The sequence below is a fragment of the Scleropages formosus genome, chromosome 16 (genome assembly GCF_900964775.1).
Source record: "Scleropages formosus chromosome 16, fSclFor1.1, whole genome shotgun sequence".
NCBI lineage: Eukaryota > Metazoa > Chordata > Actinopteri > Osteoglossiformes > Osteoglossidae > Scleropages > Scleropages formosus.
In genome coordinates, this window is record NC_041821.1 from 9538795 (window position 1) to 9553865 (window position 15071).

The 15071-nt window shown below is 44.7% G+C and overlaps 1 protein-coding gene across 10 annotated transcripts in view; it reads left to right on the forward strand.

Moving 5' to 3' along the window:
• The window catches only part of LOC108924552 (prominin-1-A-like), a 57274-nt gene that overhangs the window by 11993 nt on the left and 30210 nt on the right, over positions 1–15071 (forward strand). For 8 of the 10 annotated variants that reach the window (XR_001965312.2, XR_001965316.2, XR_001965313.2 and 5 more), the window contains exons 2-4: positions 12111–12169; positions 12720–12746; positions 14580–14785. Coding sequence is in view for 4 of the 10 variants with exons in the window: in XM_018736026.2 (XP_018591542.1) it covers positions 12111–12169; positions 12720–12746; positions 14580–14785 (292 nt within the window). In the remaining 6 variants the exon portion in view is untranslated. The remainder of the gene's footprint in view (positions 1–12110; positions 12170–12719; positions 12747–14579; positions 14786–15071) is intronic. The other 2 variants (XR_001965314.2, XR_001965315.2) reach the window with 1 other exon arrangement.

The following is a 15071-nucleotide window of genomic DNA, read 5'->3' on the forward strand; positions in this document are numbered from 1 at the left end:
TTGCCCATATGTAATAGCACAACCCTTGAGCAGCTGAGATGATCACACCCTGCTTGTCAGCAATAAACAATTCTGACATGGAAAAGCAGTGCTTAAAATACATGAAGCAGTTGGAAATGAGAGAAATGAGAAAAATGAAATTGGGAAATGAGTTCTTTTTGACATTCTACTACATTAGTGTTTTTTTTATTTTTTATTTTTTTTAAATCACTGTACTTTCTAGTGGGGGGGCATGATGGTGAAGCAGGTTTGCCCAGGACCTACTCTCCGGTGGGTCTGGGATTTGAGTCCCACTTGGGGTGCCTTGCGATGGACTGGCGCCCCGTCCTGGGTGTGTCCCTTCCCCCTCCAGCTTTACGCCCTGTGTTGCCGGGTTAGGCTCCGGTTCGCTGCGACCTCGCTTGGGACAAGCAGTTTCAGATGGTCTGTGTGTGCGTGTGTACTCTCTAGTTTACATTTCCCCCGATGACATTGTGTGGCATTTTCCCTGGATTATCTCGCTGCTGTTTGCCAGAACAAAGTGGCTGGCAAGATCAGGAACTTTATCTGCTCATGTAAAATATAGGTATTTATTTATGCACACATGCATAAAAAATGCAATGTTTATGTAACACTGTGATTATGAAAGTTGTATTCAAATCGAGGGAATCATCACATAATGAATGGAGACTCTCGGGAGTCTTTTGTTAGAGATGATGCGGATGACTAACGTGAATGGAGCTTTTTTCTATTATTATTATTATTTCAGAGAACAAGCCGCAGGACTTGAATTTGCATATTTATTACATATTAGTGTCTGAAATATGCCACATTATAGACAACAGTGAACCATTGTGGTGTAAGATTTTCAGCAGAATGAAATGCTTCTATTTAAATGTGTAACTGAAATGAGTGAGGAAAGGAAGGGGTTTGGAGTCTCTTCCAGAATGGAGGAGACAACCTTATGGTTGATGCCAGCTAACGTCTTGTGCTCTGCAGTTCTGTCCCGCACCGCCGAGACCCCATACCCTGGACTGACCCCCACCTCAAAGAGGACACCTGGCCCATTGTTCACGCACAGGCTCCTTTGCCCCAAAGTCCATCCGGACCGCAGCTCCATCCAGCAAGATTTTTTTCCATTCGTAGAGCTTCACTACAGGGAGAAAATCCATATTCATGTTGTTCGGCTTGGACCCACGGCTACAAAGCTGTTCGACTCACCCTCTTTGAATATGAGTGCGGTGCTCTATTGAGATGAACATGCGAGAATGCGCTGAAATGTTGGTGAAGTGCAGCACCAATCCGGATGACAAAAGCTCTATTGGGAAAATGATTTTTCCGTCATCAGCCGAGCTGTAATTTCTTTGTCTGCGTGAGTGCATGTTCGTGAGTTCAAATTTCCCATTAACATGCATACAGGTTCTGATAAACGTGATTATGCAGTCCAGGTGTGCTGAAAACATTTTAGTACTCTTCATATTTTTTATTTTTTTTTAATTTTTTTAAATAACCATTTCCAGGGCTTTCTGTATATACAATAAATGTGATTTCTTTACCTGGAAAATTCCTGCTTTGTCTTTAACTACAGCTAATACGGCGTTGAGGAGTCTACCAGTAAAAAAAAAAAAAGCCACTTACCAAAGCACAATTTTTGTAAGCATAGCAGGGTAACGCTGCATTGCAATTAACAGGAAAGACCATTTTCGTTGCATCTTTTACAGTGTGTTTGACAGCTCTGAGCTCTTGAACATTGTGATTTTTCCCTCCAGACATTTTCCTTTGACCTCCAGTGCACCTCGTGTTCTGAATCATTAGCTTGTACAGTTCATTATTGTTATAGTTTAAAAAAGAGATGCCATGAAAATGTTGCTTCCCTTCGGCCTGCGGGAAAATTTTCGGAGCAAATGGAGTGGCGCCGAGCGTAATGCGTGCGGTCTCAGCCAGTGGACTGTGAACAGAAGGGATTTGTTTGCAGTGGAACATGGCCTCATCTGTGTCGTCGTCCCCTCGTAAGCTCAGCTGGCTCTGAGAGCACAACCCCCCATCCCCTGATCAGATGCTGAACTGCCCACGATGTGCTCACACCTGGGGGAGTGTCTTCGAGTGCTGGGCTTCAGGAAGCATCTCCCAGCGCATTACAAAGGTCTTTAATTAGCTCGCGAGTCACAGGTTGGTGGTGGTGGTGGGGGGGGGGGATGCAAGCAGGTAATCAGGACACGCTGGCAAATTGGGGACAGACACATGGTGGTGCGTTACATCCAGGAACGTGGCCAGTCGCCCCGGTGGCACGTAAACAGACTCCGAGGTCTGGTTAAGAAGCTTTACGGGATGTCATAGGTGACTCACATTCTCAGATTTGAAAATACAAACAGGACGGGATCAGGTAATCCCTCTGTGGATGATTCCTGCTCATCAGCTGTAAATCCTGTTTTGAAGACAAGATGTTGCGACATGTCGGGGACAAAGGCATGAAAAATATTTAGAAAATTTGCCCGCTCTTCAGCTTACGTTGACCTTTAGGAGTTTTCCTGGTCGTCTCTCTCTTCCCCACGACTACGCAGAAACGCGTAACTGCAGAATATTGATGTGAAGGACGTAATGAGGAGTAGGGCCACCCTTGACCTTCAGAACAGCTTTAGTTCTTCTTGGAGTACTTTCATATAAGTCCTGAACTCTATTTAGTCCAGCTTTGTGAAACTCATAGCATACAGTTTATGCCCAACAAAAGCTATGGGTAGCACAGGTGCAGATTCACTTCTATGGTTATTTTTGAGGCTGAATTTTTGTGGCGTTTAGCAGCTATCCTGTGAGGTGTCGGTCGATCTCTGTCAGCGAGCTTGCAATCTCTGTTTCCTCTTTACCGATACAGATTGCAGATGTTTGGCATATGCTGTTATTATTATTTTTGAGACTGTTGTTTTTGACACAGATTTTTGCAGTTATTATAATAGATGCACTTGGAATTTGGGCACTGACAGTTTAGCCTCTTTGGAACTCTGTTGGTAGCCTTATGTTGCTTTTAAAAGTTACAACGTACATGTCAAAGTGCTAATTTGTCAAACCTCTTTTGCAGCTGATATTTACAGGTATCAATTTAACTCACCTTTGCAGCTGTTTGTAAATATAATTTAGGCACGTCAAAGTTAAACCCTTTATAATGTAATATATAACTCTTATATAATTAAATATTATAACTCTTTTCTCCATGTTTCCATTATTTTGTCTACCCCCTGTATATGCATGAGACACTGTGCTGTGTGGAGTTTGCATGTTCTCCCTGTGTCTGCGTGGGTTTCTTCCAGGTGCTCCTGTTTCCTCCCACAGTCCAAAGACATGCTGTTCAGGTTCACCAATAGTGTGCAAGTGACAGAGAGAGTGTGTTCTACTGATGTATGGATGAGTGACCCATCGTAAGTAGTGCATCTAGAAGTGCAAGTCACCTTGGTGAATAAGGTGTGTGGGCTGATAGCACTACATAGAGTTCACTGGAAGTCGCTTTGGAGAAATGCGTCTGCTCAATAAATAAATGTAAATGAGATGTAGTAAACATGCTCAAGCTTTTCTCTTTGTCTTGTCTCACAGACCTGTACGGAGTAGAATTATGGATCAGAGGAGCCATACCATTGATCTTAACCATATTCTGTCATTGAGCTTAAATCCTGAGCATGAATAGCATGGGGTACCTTGGAGCAACCAGGCACCAAAGTTGTTAAATGGACATCAGCTTGCACTGTAACAGTTGCTGGTTCAAGTCCTGTGAGTTGCCCATTTTAAATACTAGCGAGCGAAGTACTTGATTTAAACATCTGTAACTATGGAAACAGGTAACATAAGTTGCAGCGCTGCTACATTTGGGATTATGTGGGGGACATTACTTGTTGGGTGGGGTTAAGTGTTCTCAGGAGATCTTAATGCCTTTTTTATTAGCGAAACCTCTCAACGTATGTGAAAGGAGAACGTGTGGTTTTTTTTTTTTTTTTTTTTTTTTTCTTCCTCAGCTGAGCTTATTGAGTTCATCAAGAAGGATTCTCCTGTGCCTGGCAGTTGATACCATGGTTACAGCAGACACTCTGTGTGACAGCTATTGTCCAGCAAGTTGCCAACACTGGAACAAATACATACATTAATGAAGGAAACAAGGTCACAATATGCAGGATTTATGTGGCTCTTCTCGAAGTCATACAGAGCTTAGTGAGATTAATTATAGCCACATTATCACTTAGTCCACATATTTTATGTTGTCTCGATCATTGAACCTTGTTCCTCTTTGTGTGCCTGAATAAATGTGCGGAAAAATTAAGGAGATGTTATATCTCGCGGTCTTGGTGTGGCCCACGGTTCGCACATTAGACCGCTCTTGTGTCGTAGCGTTTATGAGACACTCGTTTTGGCAAATGCAGACTTTCAGGCGTTGGAATGTTTTCAGGTCAAGGGTTTTAACGGCGTTGGCTGTAGCCTTGGGACTGCAAACAGCCTTTTGGAAGAAGGTCTGACTCGTGATTATAAAGCACTCGGAGCAAACTCGTCACAATTTATTCAAGTAGTGTAAACAGTGTTTCATTTCCTTGTGTAACGCTAAGGGATTGTGTAAGTACATCGAACCACATTTTCAGTATGCCTCCTTTACTCTGTGAGTTATAACATTGTGCATTAAAATTACTTTGGCTTTTATTATGCAGACTTTAACAAAAATGTGGCTGTCAACGCAGAAGTACGTCTTGAACGTTTTTGAGATGCATGTTTTCGTTTGGACAACTTAATAGTCTACCAAAGCAATTTGGGGGGGCGGGGTTCAAGGGTACAACAGCAGGGACCTTCTACAAACTTGAGTCGCACACTGGTGTCCTGCAGCCTTCTGCCTTCGCCTTGTGAGAAACAGATTGCATCGTGTATCTAAGGCTGTCACTTGCCATGCTCTTTCAAATCTATTCCAAATCTCAAACCATCAAGGTCATTTTCAAGTCAAAATCAAAGAATATTAATACTTTTACATGATTAGCATAAATACGTATTAGTGCAAAACTTGCTTTTTAGGCATTTAAAATCAAGAATTTGTTTATAAACAGATGACTTGTGGGTGTTAATGCAGCCTGAGTAACTTTTCGGCATCATGCATGGTCAGTGGTATGGTATACTACGCTGGAAAGCTTGCAAGCAGTTCCTTAGTATTTAAAGATGCTATGTTGATGGTGGCCCTTAGCCTTTGAGTTCCTGTCCGATTCTGCACTAGCCCAGCATCCCAGTTGCTTACGGTCAGCAGCCGGTGGCTGTCATGCAGGAAGTCAAGCTCGGCATCTTCGGTGACGGCTGCCTAATTGATTCTGTCCTCCTGTCGTGTACAATATGTTTCAGCCACCATTTGCTATGACTAAAAGCCTTATGCTGTTGTTGAGTTTAATAGGGACGTTGTGGTAACTCACTTCTCACAGTCTTTAACTCTTGGAACTCGCAGCTTGTGATGGGGAAAGCAGATATCGGAAGGCTTCTTAGTTTATTTAATAGTCTCATCTTAAGGATTTTCCCAATAACGTGGTGAAGAAAATGATGAGCAAACCATAAGTAAGAAAAATCTTTTACACGTCTGGTTTAAAAATAATCTGATTTATGCATGTCCCAAAGAGAGGTTCGATTTTATTTATTTATTTTTTCTTTTTTGGTTGTCCCACTTTTTTGCCTTAACTCGTGTTATTTAGACTTCTGATATTTTTGGCGTTTGACATTCCATCGTAGACGTGTGCTGTTCTGTATCTGAAGAACAGTCAGGAACAAAACGTAGCTTCATGTCATAAGGAGCTTCTGACAAACCACAAAATATACATTTCTGTTGCTATTGTTGTGGTGTCTTGAGAAGAAGTGGGTGTTCAAGAGGTGCCAGAAGGTCAGCAGGCTTGAAGGAGATCTGATGCTGAAGCTCATTCCACAGCTTGGGAGCTGTGAGGACAAATGAGTGATCCATGCTGTGCGTGTGGAGGGAGCTGGCACCGTGAGTAAGCAGCTGGAGGCAGAACCAAGGTTTCCTGGTGGACAGTAGGCAGAGAAAAGGGTCTGGAGGGAGTGAGGCACAGAGCCCTGCAGGCATCTGTAGGTCAGGATGGAATGCCAGCATTTCAAACCGTCCTGTTTGGACAGATGCCTAGTGTTGCAGATAATGAGATTGAAATTGTTGCAAAACACCTACATCGTGGCATAAATAATGTTGACCTTATTGCTGAAGGACCATATCAGTAGAATTGTTTGAACCTTGTGTCATGTTGCTTACTTCTCCCTGTCTTTTTTTTTTTTTTTTTTGTAGAAAGTGTGGTCTGGTGGCTTCTCTAGAGGGCGATGCACCTCTTCCCAGTTGTGGTACTGCTGAGTGTTGCCAACATTGTTTCATTTCTTTAGTTGAGGTCTTTCTCCAAGGTGACTTACAGTGTTAATCTTTGTGCATTAAGGTCCTTAAAATGATTTACCCATATATACAGTACAGTAAATTTACTGGAGTAATTACCTGGCTCAGGGTACTACAGTGGCAATGGTAATTAGAACCTGGGACCTTCTGACTGCAAGGAGATGGTGCCAACTCCTTACATGGCTCTGCAAGAAGGGAGTATAAGAACATCGGCATCTTTTTTTTTCTTCCAGTTCAACCTACATCTTCTTTTTCCCTGGCAAATATATCACATTTATATAAATGTTTTCTCTTTGTCTAATTTTTAAATATTCGCAATGAGTTTATTTTGCAGTTTCATTCCTCTGCCTACAGATTGAAGGCAAATTGACTTGTTGCCATGTTATAGTCTGATTGGGTAACAATGCAATACTGTGCCATGCAGAGTTTGGGTTAATTATGGGAAGGAGCAAAAATAGGGAGGAAAGGGGAGAATTAGACACACACCCCACTGTATGATACTGTAACACTGCTGATCTTGTTGCAGAGTCTAGGAGAACCTCCTGTTGAGGGAGAGACACTCACTCAATCACCCTCTGGCCATATTTCCAAACCACGTGGCAAAGTCAGAACTTGTTGTGCTTGTAGATGGTTAATTAGCCCCTTGGAAGCCAGTGTTTCCAACATGCCATGTGTATGTGTGTGTTGGTGTGTTTGCCTGTGCTTAGAGAAGAAGGTACCCTGGGGAGTGATGATATTCCACTTTCCACAGAACGTTTTGGCAGATGTGCACCGCCACCCCGCTTCTCATGATGGCCAACCGCAGCATCGGAAAACCTTAATCTAATCGCGGAGGTTGTAACGATCACCTCGATGGGTGACTGTGAACATGCAAGATAACGGCACAGAATGCACGCCTCATTGCTGCCTGTCTTCTCCAATTGTAGTTTGGCGTCAGCGGCACTGTGCCTTCAGGAAATCTCTGCACAGCACGTATAGGTGGCATCTGGTCCTTACGTTTAATTTTATGTAGTTTCGTGGTGTCACCATAAGTAAGCTTTACATCGGAACATTACCCGTGTTTCTCTTTTTTTCTGTCACACTGGTGAACGCACACTCGTGAATATTTTCCTCATACTCAATTTAAAAAAAAAAAAAACTGAGGTTTGGCTGAACATCTGCCTCTTGAAGCCAAGGCTGCCAAGATGGATGAATAATAATGGCAGCAGTAAAAACATCGTTTTCTTGCTTAGGATGACAAACTAGGTGAGATGGGGCCCACAGGAGCAGCGTGCTCCCTAAGGAGAAAAACACAAGTGTTCTAACTAGGTCAGTGGTGATGGAGCATTTGGGAAGCAGCTCAAAGGGGCTGGAGACCTGCAAATGGAAGAGCCATAAGGACCCAAGCAAGGTTGTGTCTTCTTAGCTTCCTGTCTTTTAGGGTGAGGAACAGATCAGTCTCTTGCACCTGTGTTCAAACTCAACTTGCTGTATCGTGGGTTAGGATACGGTTGAATTTCACTAGAGCACTGGCTCTATGCTACCAACGCTCGTGCTGTCCACACATGTAAGGGTTTCCATATGTTCCTAATTGTTATCATTTGTTCCTTTAGCTGACACTTTCTTCCAAAGCAACTCATCCTGTTGAACTACTTCAAATATCTGACCCACATGTAGACGTGGGTCATTTTTCCTGGAGCAATTGAGGGCAGGTACCTTGCTCAATGGTAATAACATTTACATTATAGCTCACGCTTTTTTTCCAAAGCAACTTAGAAGTTTGTAACCTTAACATTGTATTTCCCTATTTATGATGCTGGATAATTTATTTATTTTTTTTTAAATTGGAGTAATTTAGAGTGAGTACGCTGCTCAAGGGTACTAAATCCGGATGCAGGAATCGAACCTCCAACCTTTGGATCTAGAGGGAGTAGCTCTAACCACTACGCTATTACAGCAGGCTATGGGATTCAGACAGCAAATTAAACAGCGAATATGTTAATATGAAATCCTGCTTGTGTCCTTCGGCAGCAAGCGGGAAACCCATATGAGAAATGTATGTATTGATCATTTTTAAAATATACCTAAACGGCCCCCCAAATAAGAAAAGCAATGACATATCTGGGAAACACGTGAACGTGATTTTGCAATGGCATGATGCTCGTATATTTTTGGCCATTGTGAAGTACTTCAGCGTTTCCCTTGCGGCAAGCAGCGAGCGTGTAGAAGCCGTGAGAGCCGGAGCTCCTCTGGGCGCCACGCGCGTGTGAGGAAGCGCAGAGTCTCCGTCTGTTGCGTCTCCAGGCACACGCCGCGTAAGGAAGTGGACCCGCAGCAAAGAGACCGCAGGTTCGTGTTCCAGGACGTGAGCGATTGCAGCGTCCTTGAGCGAGGCTCCACGCAATAGCGAACTCGTTCCTGTAAAACAGGCAGGGATAAAGGCGAAACGGTACAGACGCATCACTATGGATGAAAGAATTGCAGTCGCAAACAGTTTTCTGCCCCCACCTCCCTTCTCTTCCCTTGGTGGCGCATATCATCATTGAACAGTATCTGGAAACCGCTGGAACCCGAGACTCTTCCAACAAACAGCTGCGAGAAGATGGCACAGTGTTCTAAATATAGCATCCAGGTGATGCCAGGGCCCATCTTCCTCTCACCCCTGCAAGACCCCCCCCTCCCCCAGAGAAGACCAGCTGCTCCGACTCTCATCCCTGCTCTCGCTCTCTCTTCTCTCGTTCCCACTCTTGTCTCCATTCCCGCTGTGTCTGTTTCTCTCGCCCTCCTCTTCACAGACCCATTTTTACGCTTTGAAATACATGTTTGGGAGCTGGGAGACTCAAATCCTTCATTGAATGCTACTTAAATAGATGATTCTGGAATTCCTGGAACGGCACATTCCTGCTTTGCCCTGTTGAGTGAGTGACAGAAGTTACACTGATGCCCCAATCCACACACACACACACACACACACACACACACAAATCCAATTCAATGGCTGCTTCTTGTAACAGTTTTGGGTGATGGACACTAATTTTAACAAGGACAAACTTAAGCGTCATTGGGTCTTTCCTCAGGGCAGATCTTTAGAAAGCATGTGTGACATTAGATTTTATAATACCCTGAATATAATGCATATTTGCCCTCAAATTAAATGAACTTATTCTTGTCAAGTGTGTGTGTGTATAATTTTTTTCTTGTCTTTGTGAAAATATATAGCAGGATTTAGTCATATTATTATGGAATTCAAAATACTCTATGGCAGTTATTGGCATGTGTGATAGAGTATTTCTGTATGTAGAAAACAGGGTGGATGTCAATAAATCTGTTTTTGGAGATGGCTGTACACGTCCAAACTGCACTGTAATATTCACTAGGAGTCTTATAGTATGACCCAAATCAAGTGTGATTTCTAAGAGTTTTTTTGAAATTTTTAAATATTTTATACATATTTTCGTGTTTATTTCACTAAGAATTGAAATGAAAACATGAATGTATGCAAGGCATGCTGGGCTCAGAGCTAAATAAAATAAATGGCTGTCTTTAACAGACATGGAGGGTAACCCAATTAGCTGCTCGTCGCATGTACTGTTGCAGAGCGGAGGAAGCTCGCGTTGGACTGCGAGTCCCTCGGTAGCCTGAGGGAAGGTCCAGCGTGATGCAGGGAGACAACAGCTGTGTTTGTGTCAGCAGGTTTGTCCCAAGTGGGGTGTTCGCTTGGGACAGACTGTGCCTGTGTTGTGGCCACGGTGTGAGAACAGGGGAATAGGTGCGGGGGGGCTGTTTTACCGTGGTCGAGCCTCGGCGGGCCATTCCCGTTAGCGCTCGCCGAAGCGCAGGAGCGAGACGAGACTCCGCGCGACGCACGTCTCGCTACCCGCTTCAGCACCCAGGCCTTCCCCGCGGGTCCGTGCCGGGGCTGCTCCTTCGCACCGCCGTGGACCCAGAGGGGAGCGGCGCTCCGTGCGGCAGGGAGCTGAATGAAATGTGATTAAAACAAAAACACGCTGCTCGTCTGCCGGAGTCATCGGGTTGAGCGGCCGCTCGGCACCTCTCGCCTCGGACTCGTCTCGAACCTTTAACGCGGCCGCTGAAATTTCATCAGCTCCCAACGACGTGACGCAAACGGTGCCGAGGGGAAAAATAGCAACATGCGCAGAGGTGAAGGATCCGTGGGAGGGATGTGTCATTGTGCCAAGCCGCCATCCTCTGTGAGCGGAGGCATTATTCACAAGTAGCTATTAGAGCTCTGTCTTCGAATAGAAAACTCCACATTCCCTACGTGCTTGAGGTGGAACTCTATCCTTCGTGTATGCGTGCCTTCCCACCTTCGCGTCGGCACCATTTAGCCATCGTCAGCTTCCTGGAGCGACGCGCTGAGTCCATGTAATCTGCTCTGCCAAGTGAGAAGCTCCTAGCCTCCCCCCAGGAACAAAAAAAAGCTCATGTCAAGTGTGAGAAGAGCCACTTAAACCCAGCAAGGCACAAGGAGCTCCCAGGAAAGCCATCACCTTGGCTAATTTATGGAAGCAGCGCTATAGGAGAATGCATGAACTCGTTCAGGAGTTTTACTGGTGTACTTTACATTACCCGCATCTATCAGCCTCAGTTCAAGATGTACGTCTACCGTCTTGGTCGTCCCGTTCAACACTTTCATTTACATTTATTCATTTGACTGATGCTTTCCTTCGAAAAGATTTAGAATATCGAGATCTCTGCAACCCTACCCTTGTTTAAGGGTATTAAAGCTAGATTCGAACCTGCAACTTTTGAGTCCAAGAGCAGTACCTTTAGCCACTATGCTACCCCATAATCGTTCTTAAGTTTATATTTGTCCGTTCAGTCAACATTTCTCTGATGTATGATGACAAACATGCTATTGACTATTTTGCTGACACCTTTATCCAAAGTGACTTGGTCTTAGATGTAGTACCCTTCAGCAAGGTACTTACCCTAAATTGCTACAGTAAAATTACCCAGCTGTACAAATGGGTAAACAATTGCAACCTTAACACTGTAAGTCGCTTTGGAGGAAAACGTCAGCGAAATGAATAATCGGAAAGTTCTAGATACACTGCCCTAAACTCCCAATATAAATCAGTATAAAACATTTAAACAGAAGTGCAAAGTAACACACACACTATGGGCAATTTAGAGTCGCTAGACACTTCGTGTCTTTGGGCTGTGGGAGGAAACCCACATAAACAAGGAGAGACGATATAGACTGCGCACAGGCTGAACCGGATGCAAACCCATGTCCAAGCGCAGGGGCCTGGAGCTGAGAGGCACCGGTGCTATCTGCTGAGCTGCCACGTTGTGTTCTTCGCCGTAAGACCTGCTGTCATATGGGCTGTGTGACTAAGCCTGCAGGTGCAGCTTACCGCTCTCGGGGCTCTTTCTGTCACAGTGCGGCTTTATAGGGCTTTGGTTCCTGTTTGGTTCTGTGCTTTGAACCCTTGCTCCTGCAGACCATCCCGCTGAAACTGAACAGTGGGTAGGACGCTCGACGTACTGATCTTACCTTCCTTCACCACATTTTTTTTCCAAGTTGTGGATGCCTCAGAAATGACAGCTCTAGCATTTAATCTCCTTCATTTCTCTTTTTTTTTTTTTAAATTTTCCAGAATACCTGCAAACAGACGGTAGTGTCATCAGTGTGAAAATGCATAATCTTTCGTAACAAACTGAATCCTCTGCCTTATTGTTTTTTTTTTTTTTCTCTCTCTCTCTTTCTTTCCCCTTGCTTCTTATGTCATTTCAGATCTCATCACCAAGCTAGCCAAAGAAAACATTGGAGCGAAGCAAGCGCAATATCAGAAGGTAACTGTGCGTCGGCCCAAGACGGCGCCACCGGACGCGGTTTGAGGCTGAAGGAACGGGGCCGCGAAAGCCGACAAGTCGAGCCGTTTCCGTGGCGCTCCTTCAGTGTTTTTTTCTGTCTTGTCACAAAGTCTTTTACATTGGTCAGGATGAAGAGTTAGTCTGCAGATCCCCCATTTGAGTAGAAGTGGCCTTCGTGGGGGAACCCGTCTACGTATTAGCCGAGTTCAGTCAATGACCACGGTCACACTATTCACCTTGTTTAAATGCCATCTATATTGTCACCGTTTAGAACGGTTGGTACGATAGATGTCAGGATGAGTAACATGTACAGTTCCATAGGTGTTGGGAACAGGTGGACTCACTGCATGTAAACTGAAAGAGCACAGAGACTGTTCTGTTATGGATTGTTTGTATGCCTGTCTGCTGTCTCACTCACCCATTCTGTGTCCGCGTGCCTCGGACGACGACTCACCGGTTGCCGTGCCTTTTGTTTTCTGCATGCCGCTGCTTCGTTTCATGTGCTCAACCGTCCGCTCTGCTCCCTCAGCCAGAGAACGTTGTTCTGGCGCTCCAGGTAACGTCGCTCACCATCTGGTGCCTTCAGCCTCCCCTCCCTGCCCATAGACCTCCATCGCCTTCGCTTGAGCACCTTGGGTGGACTACCAGGATCGGTGTGGGAGGAGGTCATGCGGTGTAATATGCCCCGCAAGATGACGTTAAGTCTGCTGTCAACAAAAAAAAACTCATTAACTAATTAAATCTGATTTTTGCATCACTTGTATGTATTCAGATTGCAAGTCTGCCAAAGCTGAGTCAACAATCTAGTCACCAAGCGGAGTTCAAAATATGCTGACTTGGGCATATAGTTATAAACTGCAACCATTCCAGTGCATAAGTAATAATTTCTTCGTGTTCGTGGTTTTCAGCCACATGTCAAACTGTTTTCTATTGAAACTGGAATTCCCATGACGCCTGCCACACCCAGAGAATGAAATCCACACTGGTGTGAGGTCCCTGTAGGTGTCTTTCACCCCTAGACTCGGGACGCTCTGTGGGGACACAGTTTTGCTGTAGATGTAATAAAATCTGGTGTCCTTGAGGAACCCACCCACCCACCCAACCAACAGGCTTGTCTTGCTTGATGTAATAGGGCTCCTGGGATTGACATGGGCGAGGAAGGTCTTCTTCACACGCTTACTTGGTGCAATTACTATCGGAGAGTTGAGATTAAATAAAATGTGAATATACACCCACAAGTGAGTTTAGTCAGAAGTGTTATGATGAATTCCTGCTTTGAGTTTTCGCATTCTGAAAGAGGACCTTTCTCCCCATGAGACCTTTCTCCCTCTCACTGCTGAGTTCCCTTCAACTGAAAGATGGCATATTTCACATCCATTGCCTTCATGTACCCTTTGACATTTCACTTGCAGTTTTGGATGGCCTCAAGTGATGGTACATCAGGTCTGCTGAGTATAAATCTAAATTCTGTGGCAGTTCAGACTGAACCATTGATATGACTCTGAGTGTCCCCACAATTTTTTTTTTTTTTTTTTTTTTTTTTTTAATAAAAAAAAGAAAGAAAATGTTCCAGTCTAAGCATTTGTGATCTGCCAGACTCTTTCACAGCTGTCTCCATGTCCCTGGATAAACCAGTAAGGTTTCTTTGGCAGCCTGTGCCAAAAGTTCATCCGACAGTATAGACGTCTATGACAAGTCTTAAGATTTTTTTTTTCTTTTTAAAATACAAATTCGACGTGCCAGGTTACAGGGACCCGGCTTTAACAGAATTCAGGTTGTATGGCAAACTTTTGCTTGATTTTATACTAATATAGAAATAACCCACCCTCCCCTACCCTTATTGTGTAATTACTTTGTCCCTTTACATGGTTTCTACTGATCAGCTCATCTAACATCCTTTTGGCTGCTCTCCTAGTAAACGTTACAAACGAGCTAGCAGGAGCTTTGTTCATTGTTCACTTTAACACTTGCCTTTTGTCACGGTCCCTGGGTGTTCCGCGGTGCTTGTTAAATTCTACGGTATAATTACCCTGCTTTGTGCACTTTGAATATCAACTATGTATTGGAACATTACTTAATACAAGCCTAGCAGAAATAGGCCAAGCATTAATGTAACTGGCTTTTAATTCCTTAGTGAGGGCATCTTTTAAGTAGTTATTAGTTTAACATAATGCAAGGTACGTAAAAAAAAAAAAAAAGAAAAAAGCTGTACTATATTCAGTTATGTAAATCAATTTTGCGATGGTCACAAAGCTAGAGGGCTTTTAAGATCAATTCTGTGCAAGATCACTAGTGTTTTTACTGCTGGGTGGTGCGTGTAGCTCAACCTGCTCTCCTGAGCCGAGGCGTGATGCTCAGAGCGCTCCCTCTCTCCACCTGTGCGCTGCAGGCCATCTACTACGAGATGGGCTTTGTGGTGTGCGCGGTGCTGGGCGTGTTCTTCGTTCTGCTCGTGCCGCTGGTCGGCCTGTGCTTCTGCATGTGTCGCTGCTGCGACAACTGCGGCGGCGAGATGCACCAGCGCCAGAGGAAGAACGCCGAGTGCCAGCGAGGCTTCCTCGCCACCATGCTCGTCGCCACCTCGCTCATCATCACGTGAGTGTCGCCCCGCCGTTTTCACAGCCCCGACGGCACCTGCCTGGGTGTCGACAGCCTTCGCGGCCGAAACGGCACCTCCGAATCCAATCAACACCCGTGTCCCCATACGGTGCGCGTTTTTAACCGCTCCCGAAATAGAGCGAGCTCAGGTTAGGCCCTCAATAGAAGGTGCACGTTGATCTTTGAGATCCCAGCAGAGGCTCACCTCTTCCCACCAGGCTGTCTTCAGTATCGTTCAGGGCTTTCAGCTTTTGGGAAACGAGATGAAACTTTTGTGCCCTGT